The following is a 19920-nucleotide window of genomic DNA, read 5'->3' as shown; positions in this document are numbered from 1 at the left end:
AGGAGCTGTAAAAGCCTGAGGTACGGAGACACGGGCGCGCGCGTGTGGAGAGGATGGAGCCGGAGAGGACGGAGCGGCTGAGTGCTTGGCTGGCGTTCTCTAGTGGGAAGGAGATAAAAGCTCCAGACTGCGCTGAACCCCAGCTCCAACTGCACTGAACCCCAGTTCCAGGCGAGACCCTGGGGACCAAGGCTCATATGGGGGGGAATCTGGGCTGTAAGGCAGAAACTCGGGAGCGGCGAAAGGCACAGGTCCGGAGGCGAGCACGTGAATGTGCGCAGAGGATGGACTGTTGACTGTGCCGCTGAATTGCCCTAGCGGGAAGGAGACAAAAGCTCCGGACTGCGCTGAACCCCAGTTCCAACTGCACTGAACCCCAGTTCCGGGCAAGAATCTGGGAATCCAGATTCATTGGGGGAGAGACTAGACTGTTTGGCAGCGGCGAAACTCCAGGGTGCCTTTCTCTCAGAGGTGCTTGCAGCGAGTACTGAAGGACACTGAGACCCTGGAACCTCATAGGGCGGGGCTGACAGGAAGCCAAGGCTGTAGGCTCCACCCTGAAACTCCGCCCCATCCAAGCTGAGCACAGAGGCTTTTGCAATTTTGCAAGTCTAGTCAAATAAGGCTGTCTCCCGGAGTAGACACAGCTGATCTTCACAGCCAATTGGCCTGGAGGTCAACTCCTCCCACTGATACCAACAACAATCAAGACTTAACTACAACAAGGCTGTACACACAGTCCACAAAGGGGTGCACTAAGAGTGTCCACCTCAGGTAACTGGGGAGGCCGAGCCACTGGCCCATATAGGACAACTAGCACACAAAGCTACCCTACCAACTCAGGGAAGCAGCGAAAATGCGGAGACAAAGAAACAGAGTACAAACCAAAGAAATGGAGGAAAACAAACGACTGAAGATAGAGTTCAAAACCACGGTTATAAGGTTTTTCAAGAATTTCCTAGAAAAGGCCGATAAATTTAGCGAGACCCTCGAGGATATGCGAGAGACACTCGCGGATATGGAAAAGGACCAACTAGAAATTAAACATACACTGACTGAAATAAAAAATATTATACAGACACCCAACAGCAAACTAGAGGAACGCAAGAATCAAGTCAAAGATTTGAGATACAAAGAAGCAAAAATCACTCAACTGGAAAGGATAAAAGAAAAAAGAATCCAAAAATTTGAACATAGTGTAAGAAGCCTCTGGGACAACTTCAAGCGTACCAACATCAGAATTATGGGGGTGCCAGAAGAAGAGAAAGAGCAAGATACTGAAAACCTATTTGAAGAAATAATGACTGAAAACTTCCCCCACCTGGTGAAAGAAATAGACTTACAAGTTCAGGAAGCACACAGAATCCCAAACAAGAGGAATCCAAAGAGGACCACGCCAAGACACATCATAATTAAAATGCCAAGAGCAAAAGACAAAGAGAAAATATTAAAAGCAGCAAGAGAAAAACAGTTAGTTACCTACAAGGGAGCAACCATATGATTGTCAGCTGATTTCTCAACAGAAACTATGCAGGCCAGACGGGAGTGGCAAGAAATAGTCAAAGTGATGAATAGCAAGAGCCTACAACCAAGGGTACTCTACCCAGCCAAACTGACATTCAGAATTGAAGGTCAGCTAAAGAGCTTCACAGATAAGAAAAAGCTAAAGGAGTTCATCAATACCAAACCAGTATTACATGAAATGCTGAAAGGTATTCTCTAAGAAGAGGAAGAAGAAGAAAAAGGTAAAGATAAAAATTATGAACAACAAATACATATCTATCAACAAGTGAATCTGAAAATCAAGTGAATTAAAAATCTGATGTACAGAGTAAACTGGTGAATATAATAGAATCAGGGGCATAGAAAGGGAGTGGACTGACAACTCTCATGGGGAAAGGGGTGTGGGGGATGCGGGAAGAGACTGGACAAAAATTGTACACCTATGGATGAGGACAGTGGGGGAGAGGTAAGGGAAGAGGGTGTGATGGGAACCAGATGGAGGGGAGCTATGGGGGGAAAAAAGAGGAACAACTGTAATAATCTGAACAATAAAGATTTATTAAATTTTTTTAAAAAAAGACTATCTGACCTATTTTATTGTCTTTGCATTAGAATGAAGCTCCTGAGAGCAGGGATTTGATATTAATTACTGCTGTATCTCCAGCATTTGGTACATAATAGTACAATGTATCTCCAACATTGGTACAAATGTTTGGCTGTTTACTAAGTGCTCAGTAAATGTAGAATGTATAAACAAATGAATCAACAAATGAATTAATTCTTCAAATCTCAGTTCATATGTCACTTCTGTCTTCTCAACTACCAGCCTCTTCCAGAAAATTGAGACTTTTGGTCCTATACTGTCATTGTAACTTATACATTTCTCCATAACACCTAATTCATAGTGACTACTAATATTAATACTATCTTTTTTTTAAAGGATTCATCCAGAGATATTAGGGAGGCTCTTCATGAACTCTTATGCTGTGCTAATGTTTCAACCAAAGAAGGGATTCATCTTGCACTGGTGGAGCTGCTGAAAAATTTAGCCAAGTACCCTACTGATAGGGACTCCATATGGAAGTAAGGAATTTTTTGTGTATTTGCTCACTGAGTCAAATAACATGGTAAATATACAGTCTTGATATTATTCAATAGAGGCCCAGTGCATGAAATGCATGCACAGGTAGGGTCCTCTGGCTGCCTGGGCCTCCCCGCAGCTGCTTGCAGCTGTTGGCCGGGGCCTCCCTTCCCATGGTTGGCTTCTCGTGATTGGCCGGCCAGCCTTGCCCCCTAGTCGAACTCCGGGTCGAACTCCTGGTCGAGAGGACAATTTGCATATTAGGCTTTTGTTATATAAGATTGGATCATCATAGATTGAGAATACATACGGCTGTCCATTTTGCCTTAAATTTACAAACCTGATTCAACTTAACTGAACTTTCAGGAGTCTTATTCCTAAATGGAATATTTTATTTTAGATTATTTATTCATTTGTCCATCCATCCACCTAGCAAATGTATGCCTGCTATGTGCTTCCTTGTGTGCCAGACTCTGTGGTAAGTGTTGGAAGCACAGAGGTGAGCTAATTAGATTTCCTTTTTCTCCTGTGTAGTGTTAATCACTGCTTTGTCTACTTTGGATTTTGTACAGGATCACAACTATCATTGTAAAGATTAGAGGCAGGGCCAGCACTTGGTCTGCAGATTGAAAATCTCAATCATTTTCCCCTTTGATTACCTCTAGCTTTATTGACTAGAAAACCAAACTGTTAACACTGTTCATGAATTGCTGTTTGAAGAATTACTTGCTTACATTTAATATAAAAATTAAATGAGTGTGCTTCCCTTCCATTCTCTCTAAAAATCACTGGAAAAAATATCCTCGGGTGAGGATTACCAACAACAACAAAAAGTGTGTGCTCCACATATTAAAATAAGCTTATGTGATGAGATCATGCCAACTGTGTAGTTTCTTGATTTCCAGAAAAATTTGTTACTAAGAGTAGAAAAATGGTCAAATCAGGTACTTGGGAGAATGTTTTCATTCTTCCAAGAATAAAAGATACATTAAAAATTAAAAATACTGCCCTAGCCACTTTGGCTCAATGGATAGAGCATGGACCTGCAAACTGAAAGGTCCCAGGTTTGATCCCAATCAAGGGCACATGCCCAGGTTGTGGGCTTGATCCCCAGTGGGGGACTTGCAGGAGGCAGCCGGTCCATGATTCTCTCTCATCGTGGATGTTTCTATCTCTCTCTCCCTCTTCCTTCCTCTCTGAAATCAATAAAAATACATATTTTTTAAAAATACCAACCTGGCCAGTGTGGTTCAGTGGTTGAGTATCAACTTATAAACCAGGAGGTCCCAGTTCGATTCCTGGTCAGGGCACATGCCTGGGTAGGGGCTCGATCCCCAGTAGGAGTCATATAGGAGGCAGCTGATCAATGATTCTCTCTCATCATTGATGTTTCTATTTCTCTCTCCCCCTTTTTTAAAATATATTTTAAAAAAATACCAGAGAGGTCTTGTTCTAGGTAACACTTTTTTTTTTTTTTTTAATCCTCACCTAAGGATATTTTTCCATTGATTTTTTTAGAGAGAATGGAAAGCAGTGGGAGAGAGATAGAGAAACATTGATGTGAGTCACATCGATTGGTTGTCTCCCACACGTGCCCCGATCAGGGCCAGGGATCGAACCTGCAACCGAGATATATGCCCTTGACCAGAATTGAACCCAGGACCCTTCAGTCTGCAGGTCGACACTCTATCCACTGAGCCAAACCAGTGAGAGCTAGGTAACATTTTTGATATCTGGTTATTTGTTTTGCTGTTTCTTCATGTTTGTTCAGTCCAGTCCAGCCCAATTTGATATACATATACTGATTGTCTTCAAGGAGCACTCAATCATTTGGTGTGTGGGGTGAGGTAGGGAGAAACACCTATGTCAGTATCTGTACTTTTTTGGGGACACAGAAGGAATCCATTCTGCTTGATGAAAGGGATTGTTATATAGTGTTTAACAGTTCATTCTTCTTGCCTTAAAATAAGATTTGTGGTTATTTGGTTCACCCAGAATATTTCTGTTAAGACTTTATTGATGTTTGTAGACAGAAAATCCTTCACCTTAAAGTGCTCCAAAAGATTTTGGAGTGACCTAACTATCACTTGATTTTTTTTCATCTCTTCTCATGAATGGTGATGCAAGCGAACGCAGGTTCCTCTGCCACAACGAAAGACAAACTCTTGAGACAGGTGCTGGTGAAAAAGAAAAGATGTTTATTTGAATGCCGGCATCTTGAATGGGGGACTTTTCCAGTCCTCCAAAAGCCACCTTATAATCTCAACGCAGGCAGAGGCTTTTGTAAAGATGGAGATGGAAAGCGTAACAGAGATCGGGGAGGGGAATGGGAAGCGCAGCTCTGAAAAGGGGGATCACTGGAAAGGGAGAGGGGCTGAGGGACTGGGAATATGTCACTTCTCAAGCTTCCTCCCCTCATTTTGGAACTTTCTTCAAACAAGAATTTGTAGATTTACTGTGGACACCTGTGGATCTTCATGGCTGGTGCCAAGCAGCCCTTTCTCCCCTGGAACTTCTTTAAGCTGTAAAAAAAGGGTAGATAAAGAACGAAAACACAGAGCTTTATTTACACACCTCAAGAAAACAGAGGGGTGGCTGCAGCCTTGAGAAAAGGTAAAATACACAGCCTTTATCCCTTAACTGAAATGTTAAGTCAAGGTTACAGTGGTTTATTTAAAATATCAAAAAAGAATGTGATAAAAGAGTGAAGGAATAGTCACAGTAGCATATTTTTAAGACACTGCTGAAGATAGGTACATAAAAGTGTTGAAGGACATGTTTGTTGTGTTTATATACCTTTAGTGCAGGGGTCCTCAGACTTTTTAAACAGGGGGCCAGTTCACTGTCCCTCAGACCGTTGGAGGGCCGGACTATAGTTTAAAAAAAACTATGAACAAATTCATATGCACACTGCACATATCTTATTTTGAAGTAAAAAAAAAAAAAAAAAACGGCAAAAACACCCGCATGTGGCCCGCGGGCTGTAGTTTGAGGACGCCTGCTTTAGTGTATTAATAACAAATGCATATTGAACATATGTTATAACCCAGTCGCTGTATTAGGTGCTGTGGAGATTAAAAAATTGATTCATCTCAGCCCTAGCCGGTTTGGCTCAGTGGATAGAGTGTCAACCTTCGGACTCAAGGGTCCCGGGTTTGATTCCGGTCAAAGGCACGTATCTTGGTTGCAGGCTCCTCCCTAGCTTGCCCCTCCTTAATGTGTTATTTAGGAAGTCAAAAGCCTCTGCCTGCATTGAGATTATTAAGATGGCTTTTGGAGGACTGGAAACACGTGCAGGAGGCAACCAGTTGATGTGTTTCTCTCACATAGATGTTTCTCTGTCTTTCCCTCTCTCTTCCACTCTCCCTAAAAATCAATGGAAAAATATCCTGGGGTGAAGATTAACAACAACAACAAAAAAAAAAACAACACCAAAATTGGATTCATCTCAGAAACCTAGCCTTCAAAATAGCTGGTAGGAAGAGAAGAAAGAAATATGTAGATAGGGAGGTGGATGAGATAGTAAAACATTATAAGTCATACTTGAAGTCTAACTTTAGAGAGGCCCAGATACTTAGGGATCTCTGAGGGGACTCAATTAATAACTCTTGTATTCTCCACCTGAGATCTGAATAGAAAGAGACAAAATAAAAGAGTGGCACCTGGAAGCCAAACTACAACCTTTACAAAGTCTCTTAGGCATAGCGAGTAAAAGCCCTGAGAGAGGTCAGAAAATTAGGGAAGTAAGCTGTTTCCACACAGAAGGAAAAATAGGACTAGGGAAAAGTTTACTAACAATCTCAAGTGTTTTAACTGTGATGCCTTTCATATCCCACATTCCAGGAATTCATTAATGGTGTTTGTTTTCTTTCTTTTTCCAGTCTGCCTATTCTCCAGTCCCTGGTGAAGTCCATCTCCTTTTTGATACTTTCTCTTATTATAGTAATTTCTTCTACCTTTGATAGGTAGAAAGCAGACTATCATTCATTTGATAGTTCATTACTTTGTATTAGTCATGTTTGCCTCAGCTGGATCATAAACTCATTGAGAACAGAAATTAAGATTTATATTTCTTTTCAATTCATTATACATTCTAAACCAGAACTTAACAAATAAAAAATAATAAAAATGCATAATTACTAGCACACATGTAATTCATTTTTTTTTTTTAAATATGTTCTTACTGATTTTTGGAGAGGAAGGGAGAGGGATAGAAAGATAGAAACATCAATCAGCTGCCTCCTGCATGCCCCACACTAGGGAGGGAGCCAGCAACCCAGGCATGTGCCCTGACTGGGAATCGAACCAGCGACCTCTTGGTTCATGGGTTGACACTCAACCACTAGGCTACACTTGTAGTTCTTGATAGTTTATAAAGGACCTTAATGTAGTCATAATAGTTAACTGATAAGCCAATGAATAGCTAATTAATAGCCAATTGAGTTCTTACTTTATGACAGACTAGTGGCCCGGTGTATGGATTCGTGCACTGGTGGGGTCCCTCGGCCTGCCTGTGGGGATTGGGCCAAAACTGGCTCTCTGATATCCCCTGAGGGACCCCACTGGTGCACGATCGGGGCCGGGGAGGGACCGTAGGAGGGCTCCAGAGTGTGTCCGGCCCGTTTTGCTCATTGCCAATCAGCCAGACGCCAGGAGCAAGCTAATCTGCCGGTCGGAGTGTCTGCCCCCTGGTGGTCAGTGCACGTCATAGCGACTGGTCGAATGGTTGAACGAACAGTCAGACACTTAGCATATTAGGCTTTTATTATATAGAACTAGAGGCCCGGTGCACGAAATTCATGCACAGGGGGGCTTGTCCCTCAGCCCAGCCTGCACCCTCTCCAATCTGGGACCCCTTGAGGGATGTCCGACTGCCCGTTTAGGCCCGATCCCAATGGGATCGGGCCTAAACGGGCAGTCGGACATCCCTCTCACAATTCAGGACTGCTGGCTCCCAACTGCTCACCTGCCTGCCTTCCTAATTGCCCCTAACCACTTCTGCCTGCCACCCTGATCACCCCCTAACCACTCCCCTGCCAGCCTGATTGATGCCTAACTGCTCCCCTGCCAGCCTGATTGATGCCTAACTGCTCCCCTGCCAGCCTGTTTTCCCCTAACTGCCCTCCACTGCAGGCCTGGTCACCCCCAACTGCTCCCCCCTGCAGGCCTGGTCACCCTGACTGCCTTCCCCTGCAGGCCTGGGTCCCTCCCAACTGCCCTTCCTTGCAGGCCTGGTCGCCCCCAACTTCCCTCCTCTGCCGGCTTGGTCACCCCTAACTGCCCTCCCCTGCAGGCTTGATCACCCCCAACTGTCCTCCCTTGCAGGCCTGGTCCCTCCCAACTGCCCTTCCTTGCAGGCCTGGTCGCCCCCAACTTCCCTCCTCTGCCAGCTTGGTCACCCCTAACTGCCCTCCCCTGCAGGCTTGATCACCCCCAACTGTCCTCCCTTGCAGGCCTGGTCCCTCCCAACTGCCCTCATTTGCTGGCCTGATCGTCCACAACTTCCCTTCCCTGCTGGCCATCTTGTGGCGGCCATCTTTTGTCCACATGGGGGCAGCCATCTTGTGTGTTGGAGTGATGGTCAATCTGCATATTACTCTTTTATTAGATAGGATAGAGGCATGGTGCATGGGTGGGGGCCAGCTGGTTTGCCCTGAAGGGTGTCTTGGATCAGGGTGGGGGTTCCCGTAGGGCATGGGGCAGCCTGGGTGAGGGGCCTGTGGTGGTTTGCAGGCCGGCCATGCCCCCTGGCGACCCAAGCAGAGGCCCTGGTATCTGGGATTTATTTATCTTCTACAATTGAAACTTTGTAGCCTGGAGCGGAGCCAAGCCTTCTGCTTGCTCCTTGGTGGCAGCCATTTCTGTTGGGATTTATGTATCTTCTATAATTGAAACTTTGTAGCCTGGAGTGGAGGCCTGGGCAGGCCAGGGTGTGCAGAAAGCTTGGCTTCCTCCATTGCCGGGGGCAACCCTAGCCTCCTGCTCTTTCCAGCTCCATGACTGCCGCCATTTCTGTTTGGATTTATGTATCTTCTATCATTGAAACTTTGTAGCCTTGAATGGAGGCCTAGGCCGGCAAGGGCAGGTGGAAAGCTTGGCTTCCTCCATTGCCAGAGAAACCCAAGCCTCCCTCCTGCTCTCTGTGTCCGTAGCCATCTTGGTTGAGTTTATTTGCATATTTGTTCCTGATTGGCTGGTGGGTGTGGCTTGTGGGCATGGCTTGTGGGTGTAGTGGAGTGATTATTAATTTGCATATTACTCTTTTATTAGATAGGACAAGTGTTTGGGGGCGGGAACATTCCCGCGTCGCTATGGCGACGTGGGAATGTTCCCGCCCGCCAAGGCTCCCAGTGGCCAGGGGGTGTTCTGGGCCCCTGCCACTCAGGACCTAAGCATGGGCCTACAGGCTCTGATCAGCCTGGGTCCGGAGGATGTTTACGGGACCCAGGCTGCTCAGCGCCCGCATATGCAAATTAACCGCCATCTTGTTCGCTCTGATTGGCTGTGGGCGTAGCGAAGGTGCGGTCAATTTGCATGTTTGTGTATTATTAGGTTAGATTATATATGATACCTAAGAAGCTCTCCAGCATACTTCCATTCACCAGAACTGGATTAGTTGATTACTTGAAAACCAGTCACTGGAAAATATGGATGGGGTTGCCATGATGGGTTTAGACCAATTGTGGTTGAGCCTTTGGGCTGGGCCTGCCTTCTCTGAGCACTTTGCTATCTGCCTTAGTCTGAATAAAATCAGGGTTCTCTTGGCAAGGAAGATGGGGGAAATAGTTGTTAAATAACTAGTAGTAATATCTGCTATAGCAGCTCTATTGTCTTCATAATAACCAAATTTTTAGACAAATTAACTGAGTTTTAGAAAAATTGAATGACTTTTCTGAAGTCATAGAAGTAGCAAAACTAGGTGGTTGAGAATTTGTAATTCTGAATCAGGCTTTCTGATTCTAAATCCTAGTACTTTGAAAAGCATTTATTAACTTACTAATGTGGGCTCTCATTTTGTTTATTTCAGATGCCTGAAGTTTCTGGGAAGTCGACATCCAACCCTGGTGCTTCCCTTGGTTCCAGAGCTCCTGAGCACCCACCCATTTTTTGACACAGCTGAACCAGACATGGATGATCCAGCATGTATCCTCTGTGCTTAGGATAGACCCTACTGACTTGGCAGGGAATTCTAGCATCTTTTCCTGTAGTGTAGCTTAGGTGGTCTGAGTTTTATTTTTTCATTTCTTTTAGGTAAGAGTATATTCGGAGGTAGCCTAGCCTGGAGGTTATTCTCAGCTTTCTTTCTTGTTTTCACAGTAATTACCCTTTGCCTTTTAATACAAATAATTTTTTACACCATTTATTGAACACCTACTATATGCCACATACCGTTTAAATGCTTTATACATTTTATCAATGATCTTCCAAACAACCGTGAAAGGAGGTATTATTCCCAGCTTACAGATGAGAAAACTGAAGCTCAGAGAGGCTAAGTAACTCTCCAAGCATTAAATCCGGGATTCACAGTCAGCTACCTTTCATTTAAAGCCTATGGACTTTTCCCTATGTCTTATTGCGTGTTTAATTTGATATGCAGCCTGAATGAGTGGATGCAGCTGAGCTACTATGCCTCTGATACAAGTTCAATGAGTTTGTGATTGCCATGGACAGCATGCCGTGCAATTGGATTATTTTCCAGTTATGGGAATACATTTACATTAATGCATTCATGCTCTCCCATGGTTCTTTTCACTCTGTGTGAGACCATTGGTGAAGTTTAGGGATTTTATTTGAGCCTCTCAAAATCCGGGACCCCTCGGGGGATGTCAGAGAGCCGGTTTCAGCCCAATCCCTGCAGGCTAGGCCGAGGGACCTCACTGGTGCATGAATCCGTGCACTGGGCCTCTAGTAAAAATATATTTAAAATATTAAAAAAAAAAACAAACATTTTTAAAAGCCTATTAAAGTACTTTTCTGGTTTCTAGTTGTGAGGATTGTGTTATTTAGGAAATGTGTTTGGCTGTAACAGAGATTGCCACCATATATAACTTAAACAAATTATGATTTTTATTTATTTTTAATGTATAAGAAGTTGGAGGTAAGCAGTCTGGCACTGGTATAGCAGCTGCACATTATTCCTGGTGATCCAGGCTCTTGTATCTTTCTGTTGTGCCATTTTCAGTTGCCTGTGATTATTACTAGAGCTCCAATCATCAGGTTTAGATTCTAGGTAGGAAGTTAGAGGATATTTGGAATAAAATCAGTATTCTAATAGTAAGGAAAAAGAGATTAATGGATATTGTATAGGCCCATGGTCGGCAAACTGCGGCTCGTGAGCCACATGCGGCTCTTTGGCCCCTTAAGTGTGGCTCTTCCACAAAATACCAAGGCCTGGGCGAGTCTATTTTGAAAAAGTGGCATTAGAAGAAGTTTAAGTTTAAAAAATTTGGCTCTCAAAAGAAATTTCAATCGTTGTACTGTTGATATTTGGCTCTGTTGATTAATGAGTTTGCCGACCACTGGTATAGGCAAATAGCAGGATCTGCCATAGGGGTACATACAGAAGATGGGAAGTTATATTTATCTTCTACTTTAAATTTGTGATTTTCTCTGTTATAAAATTAATATTCATAGAAAGAAAATTCCCCAAAATAGAAAGAAGAAACTTTGTAGTTAACATCCAAAGTTCTACTATCCAAAGTAAGCAACTGTTAATATTTTGGTGTATTTTCTTTTTTTTTTTAAATTTTGGGGTTGGGATTTTTCTGTTAGTTTATTTTTTTAAATATATATATTTCATCAACAAATATTTGATAATAGATAGCTGTCATATCTTCTATATTTTAGAGTCTGCTATTTTCATGTGTGACAAAATGCTTATGATAAAATATTATAAATTCTTTATAAGCATAATTTTTAATACTCCAAGTAAATGAAATATAAGTTATATAGTTATTCTCCTGATTTGGGATATTTAAGTTATTTCTGATTATTTGCTATTATAAATGCTTCTGTGCTATCTTATTATTTACTTAGAATAGATTTGAGATGTGGACTTATTCAACATTCATAAGACCCTTACTATCTAGTACCAAATTATTATCCAAAGGGATTGTGCCAGTATATACTTTAGTAGCCAATGTACCAAAATTTTCCATTTATTAGTATTCCCAATAGCATCAGGCATTACTACTACTACTACTACTACTAGAGGCCCAGTGCATGAATTCATGCACGGGTGGGGTCCCTCAGCTTGGCTGGCGATCGGGGCTGCCCAGCCAGGGGGAGGAACTGCGGGAGGTTGCCCAGCTGGGGGGAGGGACTACGGGAGGTTGGCCAGCCATAGAAGGTTGGCTGTGGGAGTGCACTGACCACCAGGGGGCAGCTCCTGTGTTGAGCGTCTGCCCCCTGGTGGTCAGTGTGCATCATAATCAGTCAACTGGTCGTTCGGTTGCTTAAGCTTTTATATATATAGTTGTGGTTTTTTGCTATCTTGAAGTTTTTCTTTTGCCAATTTCTTATTTTTTGTTTGCTTATTTATTTTTTTAATATTTATTGTTGAAAGTATTACATATGTCCTTCTTTTCCCCCCACTAACCTCTTCCAGCCCTCTCCTGCCCCTTCTGCCCCCCAGGCCCTCACCACAGGCATTATTTTTTAATACCTTTGGTAATTGGGATAATATGGAGTAGGATAATCTGTCTCTGTTTGAATTTGCATTTCTGTATTAGAAAATTGAAGTCACTTAGTGGGAATTTTGGGGGCGGGAAGTGGGGACACTAGATTCTGGCCAAATCCAACCTTTTGTACTTCCAGGCTTACTTAACTCCCTCATCCATCAGACATTGCAGTTTTGGTTCTTATCTTCAATGCTGCTAAAAGCTGTCCAACAATGCCAGCATTGTTCTCGGATCATACCTTCAGGCACTATGCCTACCTCCGGGACAGTCTTTCTCATCTTGTTCCTGCCTTGAGGGTATGTTGAAAAAACATATTTTGTCCTTGTTTTTGGTTTTTGGTCCTTTGTGGTTATTAAAATAGTAGAAAACAGACTATATTCTCTGAAAAAGGATTCATTCATACTCTTTCTCTCATGAGCTCTATCTCATTGTTTTGTACTTTTGCTTCTTACCTTTTAAAACGATTCATTTTTTAAATGTCCTTGGGATATTGGTTATGTTATATCAGGCTCAGTTGGTTAGAGCATCAGACGGATACACCAAGATTGCAGGTCAGGGCACATACAAGAATCAACCAATGAAGCATAAATAAATGGAACAACAAACTGATGTTTCTCTCTCTCTGAAACCTATACTAATAAAAGCGTAATATGCTAATTAGACCGGACATCCTTCTGGACGACCTTCCGGACGAAGCCAGGGCTGCAAGGAAATCCCAGGTCCCAGGTGCCTGCTGACGGCCGGAGGGAAGCCTGGGTCCTGGGTGCCAGAGGTTAGCCGATGCTGGCAGCCAGGGGAAGGAAGGCCTAGCCTACTCTTTTTTTTTTTTTTTTTAATGGTTTCTTTTTTTTTCTTCTTTTTTTTATATATTTTATTGATTTTTTTACAGAGAGGAAGAGAGAGGGATAGAGAGCTAGAAACATCGATGAGAGAGAAACATCAGTCAGCTGCCTCCTGCACACCCCCTACTGGGGATGTGCCTGCAACCAAGGTACATGCCCTTGACCGGAATCGAACCTGGGACCCTTGAGTCCGCAGGCTGACGCTCTATCCACTGAGCCAAAACGGTTTCGGCGGCCTAGCCTACTCTTGCATGAATTTTGTGCATTGGGCCTCTAGTCAATAAATAAATAAGGAAAAAATTTTTTAATTAGGCCAAATTAAAGCTGGACTTAATGCAGTAAATAGTTTGGTCTTGATTTTGCTCTGATAAAAATGAGAGTGATTTTAAATAAATAAATAAATAAATAAATAAATAAATAAAATGTGGGAACATTAATTTTTAGTCCTATTTCTTTGGTTAGCCCATTTATTTCAGTATTTCAGTTAGCAATGGAAAATAATAGTCTACCATTCTCTTTTTCTCCTTGCAGCTTGTGGCTATTTCGCTTCCTCTCTTTCCCTTTCTCCCACTGAAGCTGGGGAAGAGGAGAAAGGTTATTTATAGAATCCCCTAGCTTTTTGTTCCTTTTGCTTTATTTGGCTCACTTTTTTTCTGGTTAATTTGTGTTTCGAAAAGTTTATAACCTGACTATGTTTGCTTAGTTATCAGGTAGAAAACTTGTGTCATCAGCTGTTTCCCCCAATATCACGCCTCATGAGGATCCTTCCCATCAGTTCCTGCAGCAGAGCCTTGAAAGGGTGTACAGTCTTCAGCACCTGGACCCTCAGGGAACCCAGGAGCTGCTAGAGTTCACCATCAGGTGAGATAATTGTCCCTTTCCTTTGACAGTTAGCATTGTTGTTCTGCTCTGCTTGACTATTTTGATTTCCAGTGTTGGTTACAGGCTAGTTTTTCTGACTCTATAGGCCAATACTCACACATGGTTTTATGATCTGTTTATATTTGGATTAGGTTGGGGTTTGACCCTATTATATACAAAGAAAAACTCTTTCTGTACGTGACCAGATTGATGATTAGTACAAAACTAGAAAGAGTTACAAAGAAGCTGTTTTTATCTGTTCCTTTCCTTGTATATTATTTAGTATAAGTGGTGGAAAATGCGAAATAACAATGGTTTAAACAGGAGAAAAGGCTAATTCTTTATTATAGACAGGACAGAGTTGAGATGGTCATCAGGGACCTAGGCCTAAAGCTCCAAACTCTATCTCCTCTGTATTCCTGCAGGAAAAAGGAAAAAACAGGAGAACAGCATTATTTTTGCCCTTGCCCCTTTAAAGACACTTCCCCAAAGTTGCACGTTTTAATTTTACTTGCATCCCATTGACTAGATTTTGAGATACATGGCCATATCTAGCTGCAAGGAGCTAGGAAATAAAGTCTTTATTTTGGGTGCCCAGTGCTTAGTTAACATTTGCTCACCCCCTACTGCCCCCTCTGCCAGCCTGATTGCCCCCTACTGCCCCCCCCCGCTGCTGGCCTGCCCACCCTAGCTGCCTCCCACTGCTGGCCTGCTCACCCCCAACTGCCCCACTGCCCTCCCTTCTTGGCCTGATCGCCCCTAACTGCCTCTGCCTCGGCCCCGCCACCATGGCTTTGTCTGGAAGGACGTCCGGAAGGTCTCCCAGTCTAATTAGCATATTACCCTTTTATTAGTATAAATGGCTATAAAGTATTTAGTCCATTGACTGGATATACAGTAATGTTTAAAATTCCTCTACCATTGAATATTTAACTAGTTACTGAATTTTTACTATAATAATCCACACAATGAGTATTATGAGGCATGGAGCATTTCATTTCTATTGAAGATTTTCCTTAGAATTACGTCTTGGCATAAAGCTACCGATCAAAATATTTGACCATATGTGTGACTTTTATAACATAGTACAATTTCACTTTCCAAAGAATTGTATCAGCTTAATCTACTATCCAGTGTGAGTGAACCACTTCATTATAACCACTCCAGCATTGGATGCTGTTTTAAATTTTATGACCAGTTCATTAGGTGTAAAATGGTAAAATGCTTTGACATGATTTTTATGTTGCTGTTACTATCCTTATCCTATGTTTGGCTTGTGGTTTTGTTTACTATAGGGATCTGCAAAGACTTGGAGAACTTCAGTCTGAATTGGCAGGAGTAGCTGACTTCTCTGCTGCCTATCTTCGGTGTCAACTTCTTCTCATCAAGGTTGGTTTGGCCCATTGTACTTGTGAGTGTGATGCTAAGAATACACTTTAACAGATCTGGCTGAGTTTGAGGCCATAATTGGAAAAATATATGGCCTTCTGCAGCCACTTAGCAAAGGAGAATTATATATTCTGTGGTATAATTGTATTTGGCTCTAATTAAATATTTGTTAACTCTAATAGAAATTAAAATTTTAAAATTTGGTAGCATTCTTTCATCATTATGTAATTAGAGCAGATCAGGTACATAATCATCTTCTTTAGAATCCCAAGGATTTTCATTGTTTTTTTATTTTATTTTTTTGTTTGTTTTTGTTTTTTTGTTTTGTTTTTTTTTAAATAAATCTTTATTGTTCAGATTATTACAGGTGTTCCTCTTTCCCCTCCACCCCCATAGCTCCCCTCTACCTGATTCCCCACCCCCCTCCATGCCCTTACCCCCTGCCACTGTCTTCATCCATAGGTGTAAGATTTTTGTCCAATCTCTTTCTGCACCCCTCAGACCCCCTTCCCCCTGATAATTGTCCGTCCCCTCCCTTTCTATGTCCCTGATTCTATTGTATTCACTAGTCCATTCTGTTCTTCAGATTTTTTATTCACTTGATTTTTAGATTCACTTGTTGGTAGATATGTATTTGATGTCTTTTTGTTGTTCATAATTTTTACCTTTACCTTTTTTTCTTCTTCCTCTTCTTAAAGAATACCCTTCAGCATTTCATGTAATCCTGGTTTGGTGGTGATGAACTCCTTTAGCTTTTTCTTGTCTGTGAAGCTCTTCGTCTGACCTTCAATTCTGAATGATAGCTTTGCTGGGTAGAGTAATCTTGGTTGTAGGTTCTTGCTATTCATCACTTTGAATATTTCTTGCCACTCCCGTCTGACCTGCATAGTTTCTGTTGAGAAATCAGCTGAAGGTCGTATGGGTACTCCCTTGTAGGTAACTAACTGTTTTTCTCTTGCTGCTTTCAAGATTCTCTCTTTGTCTTTTGCCCTTGGCATTTTAATTATGATGTGTCTTGGTGTGGTCCTCTTTGGATTCCTCTTGTTTGGGGTTCTGTGCGCTTCCTGAACTTGTAAGTCTATTTCTTTCACCAGGTGGGGGAAGTTTTCAGTCATTATTTCTTCCAATAGGTTTTCAGTATCTTGCTCTCTCTCTTCTTCTGGCACCCCAAAAATTCGGATGTTGGTACGCTTAAAGCCATCCCAGAGGCTCCTTACGCTATCCTCACACTTTTGGATTCTTCTTTCTTTCCGCCTCTCTGGTTGGGTGTTTTTTGCTTCCTCATATTCCAGATCTTTGGTTTGACTCTTCAGGTACGGTGGTCTACAGTTGAGTTTCTGTATATTCTTTATTTCAGACAGTATATGCATAATTTCTGACTGGTCCTTTTCCATTTTTTTGGTATTCTCATTAAGGTCCTTGAAGGTCTCTTCAAGTTTCTCAGCGGTTTTTAGAAGATTCTTGAGTAACCTTATAAATGTGGTTCTGAACACTGTGTCGTCCATTAGTTTACTTTCCTCCATCTCTCCTATTCGTGACATACTTCGGTGTTTCTGCATTTTGGCTGCCTCCCTGTGTTGATGGAGTGGCTTTGTGTGGTCAGTGACCTATAGGGGCCGGTAGCTCAGCTTCCACAATCACCCTAGGTAGTCGCTCTTGGTACACCCCTTTGTGGGCTGAGTGGAAAGTCTTGGTGTAGTTAAAAGCCTTGATTGCTGTTGGTACACTGGGAGGAATTGACTTCCAGGCCAATCGGCTGTGAGGACCTGCTGTGTCTATAATGGAAGCGCTGCTGCGCTGGAGACACGCTTGTGGTACAGGGCTTGTTTGAGTGGGGTTTTGGTGCTCACTGAGTCCGCCTCCCGAATGTGTCACTTATGGATGTGAGGAGTTGAAATCTGGTGTCTCACGCTGACCACTAGGTGCATTGGCTAGTTCAGCTGCTGTCTGAGGCTACCCTGTAGGAGCTACAGTGAGAACTGCCGTCCTCTCCTCCCTGCTTGGAGTTTGGAGGCCTTGGAGCTGTCTGTACCAGGTTGCAAGTTTACTAGTTTAAACTGCAATAGAGAAGGCCATTCATATGCAAAAGCTGCTGCTAGGAGTTTGGGTGTGTTTGTAGATTGTGCGGGGCGGAGTCTCAGGGTGTCACTAGGCTAGGGCGTGGCCAACAGCAATGGCTGGCAGTGAGCCGCCTCCAGCCGCGTCCCCGCAGTCTCGCGCCCCGGCGCAGCCAACAATTCTAACTCCACGCAGCTCTGCTAGTAAGCTACCCTCACTCTCCAACCCGCTGGCAGACAGCCCAGTCTCTCCCCAGAAACTGGATTTCAGAGAGATTGGGGGCTTGTCTCTCTTCGGATTGAAGAAAGCAACGTCCGCCTCCAGCTGGGCTCTGCCGCCAGTTCGTATCGCGCGCGCACTCCCCTGTACCTCAGTTTTTCAGCGTTTGCGCCCTGATTGCTCCCGTCTCTTTCCATCTAGTTGTAGAGGTTCCACTCAGCCAGCTTTCCCGTGGTTCTGGGTGATAGACGTTCTGTCTTTTAGTTGTAGTTTTGGAAATTGTTGTGGGCGGCAGCAGCCCAGATGCTTATCTATGCCGCCATCTTGGATCCTCCCCCCTCATTGTTTTTTTAATACTTTGATTAGCAAAGAACTTATATGAACTTTTATTTTCATAAAATACTAATTTCACTTCATCAAAGTAAAATTAGTCAAAGGTTCATTTCATTGCTTTTAATAAGGCCAACTTGCTGTCATTTCATATAAGGTAGGTCAGTGGTCGGCAAACTCATTTGTCAACAGAGCGGCAAACCGCGGCTCACGAGCTGTATGTGGCTCGCAAGCCGCAGTTTGCCGACCACTGAGGTAGGTGATGTGTGTGTGTGTGTGTGTGTGTGTGTGTGTGTGTGTATATACACACTAGAGGCCCACTGCATGAAATTCGGGCACAGGGTGGGGGGGTTGTCCCTCAGCCCAGCCTGCACCCTCTCCAATCTGGGATCCCTCTCAAAATCCAGGACTGCTTGCTCCCAATTGCTCACCTGCCCTGCAGGCCTGGTCACTCCCAACTGCCCTCCCCTGCAGGCCTGGTCCCCCCAACTGTCCTCCCCTGCAGGCCTGGTTGCCCCAACTGCCCTCCCCTACTGGCCTGGTCACCCCTAACTGCCCTCCCTTGCCAGCCTGGTCGCCCCTAACTGCCCTCCCCTGCCAGCCTGGTCGCCCCCAACTGCCCTCCTTTGCCAGCCTGGTCACCCCTAACTGCCCTCCTCTGCAGGCCTGGGTCCCCCCCAACTGCCCTCCCCTGCAGGCCAGGGTCCCCCAAACTGCCCTTCCCTGCAGGCCTCGTCACCCCCAGCTGCCCTCCCCTGCAGGCCTGGGTTCCCCCCAACTGCCCTCCCCTGCAGGCCTGGTCACCCCCAACTGCCCTCCTCTGCAGGCCTGGTCGACCCCAATTGCCCTCCTCTGCCGGCCTGGTCACCCCTAAATGCCCTCCCCTGCAGGCCTGATCACCCCCAACTGCCCTCAATTGCATGCCTGGTCCCTCCCAACTGCCCTCCCCTGCTGGCCTGATCGCCCACAACTGCCCTCCCCTGCTGGCCATCTTGTGGCGGCCATCTTGTGTCCACATGAGGGCAGCCATCTTTGACCACATGGGGGCGGCCATCTTGTGTGTTGGAGTGACAGTCAATTTGCATATTACCTCTTTATTATATAGGAGGATACATATTCACACAAAATTTGTACTCAGGAAACAGTTTCAGTTGGCAGAATTGGAAACCAATTAAATGAGTTCAGTAGCTTTCGCCTTCTGCAGCAGTATGCAGAGTTCTGCTATAAATTTAGGCTTAGGATTTAGGAGAGCCCTTCTTACTTGATAAGCCTTTATCTTGGCTTCAGTTCCAAATGTTAATCTTTAAAGAGATTAATGATATTTGTTTAAAGTCAGAACAAATGGAAAAGTTTCTTATTTCCCACTGTTAGATGTGTGAGCTTAGGGTTTTGCAAGTTTGTATATATATGTGAATGTGGGTGTGTACACTGAAGCGGGTTGGGATTTAAACAGCCCTTGTTGAGCAAGATAGAGTCTTTCAATTGTATATGCTTGCATAACCACCACCACAGTCAATATATAGCACATTTCCATTGTCCACAAATGTTCCTTATGCCCCTTTGCAAAGTTGATGGCTTTTCCAAGCTTTTGTGAAACAGAGCTAATAATAACTCGACCCAGGGAAGGACTGGTAACCAGCAATGAGTGTGAATGCCCTTGGCCTAGTGTCCAGTGCGTAGTGAGTGCCTTGTCACTGTTGGTCATTTTCCTTCTTCTGTGGCTTGCTATCTTCTCCATGGGAATACTAGAAGGCCTTTGAAAAGAATCTACTTTTCTATAGTAAGAAATGAGAGGAGATTACTCCTAAAAAGAACACAGAACTATGTTGTTTACTCAATGTCATGGAGTGACAGGGTAAGTAAGGGACCCAGACTTAGAACCTGAGCAGGCAGGTGTTTGGTAATCGGGGATGAGCTAACTCAGCTGTGGCATATCTACTCCCCAGTATATTCTGTA

At 43.8% G+C, this 19920-nt stretch overlaps 1 protein-coding gene across 1 annotated transcript in view; it reads left to right on the top strand.

Annotated features, from left to right (window-relative positions):
- Window positions 1-19920, top strand: part of INTS4 (integrator complex subunit 4) — a 103331-nt gene that overhangs the window by 55832 nt on the left and 27579 nt on the right. The window contains exons 12-16 of the mRNA XM_079787585.1: window positions 2444-2586; window positions 9612-9727; window positions 12427-12560; window positions 13810-13967; window positions 15263-15356. Coding sequence (XP_079643711.1) covers window positions 2444-2586; window positions 9612-9727; window positions 12427-12560; window positions 13810-13967; window positions 15263-15356 — 645 coding nt within the window. The remainder of the gene's footprint in view (window positions 1-2443; window positions 2587-9611; window positions 9728-12426; window positions 12561-13809; window positions 13968-15262; window positions 15357-19920) is intronic.

This window comes from Cnephaeus nilssonii (genome assembly GCF_951640355.1).
Source record: "Cnephaeus nilssonii genome assembly, chromosome: 13".
NCBI classification, from domain to species: domain Eukaryota; kingdom Metazoa; phylum Chordata; class Mammalia; order Chiroptera; family Vespertilionidae; genus Cnephaeus; species Cnephaeus nilssonii.
Note: the sequence above shows the minus strand (reverse complement) of the source record. Positions and strands in the feature narration are given on the sequence as shown.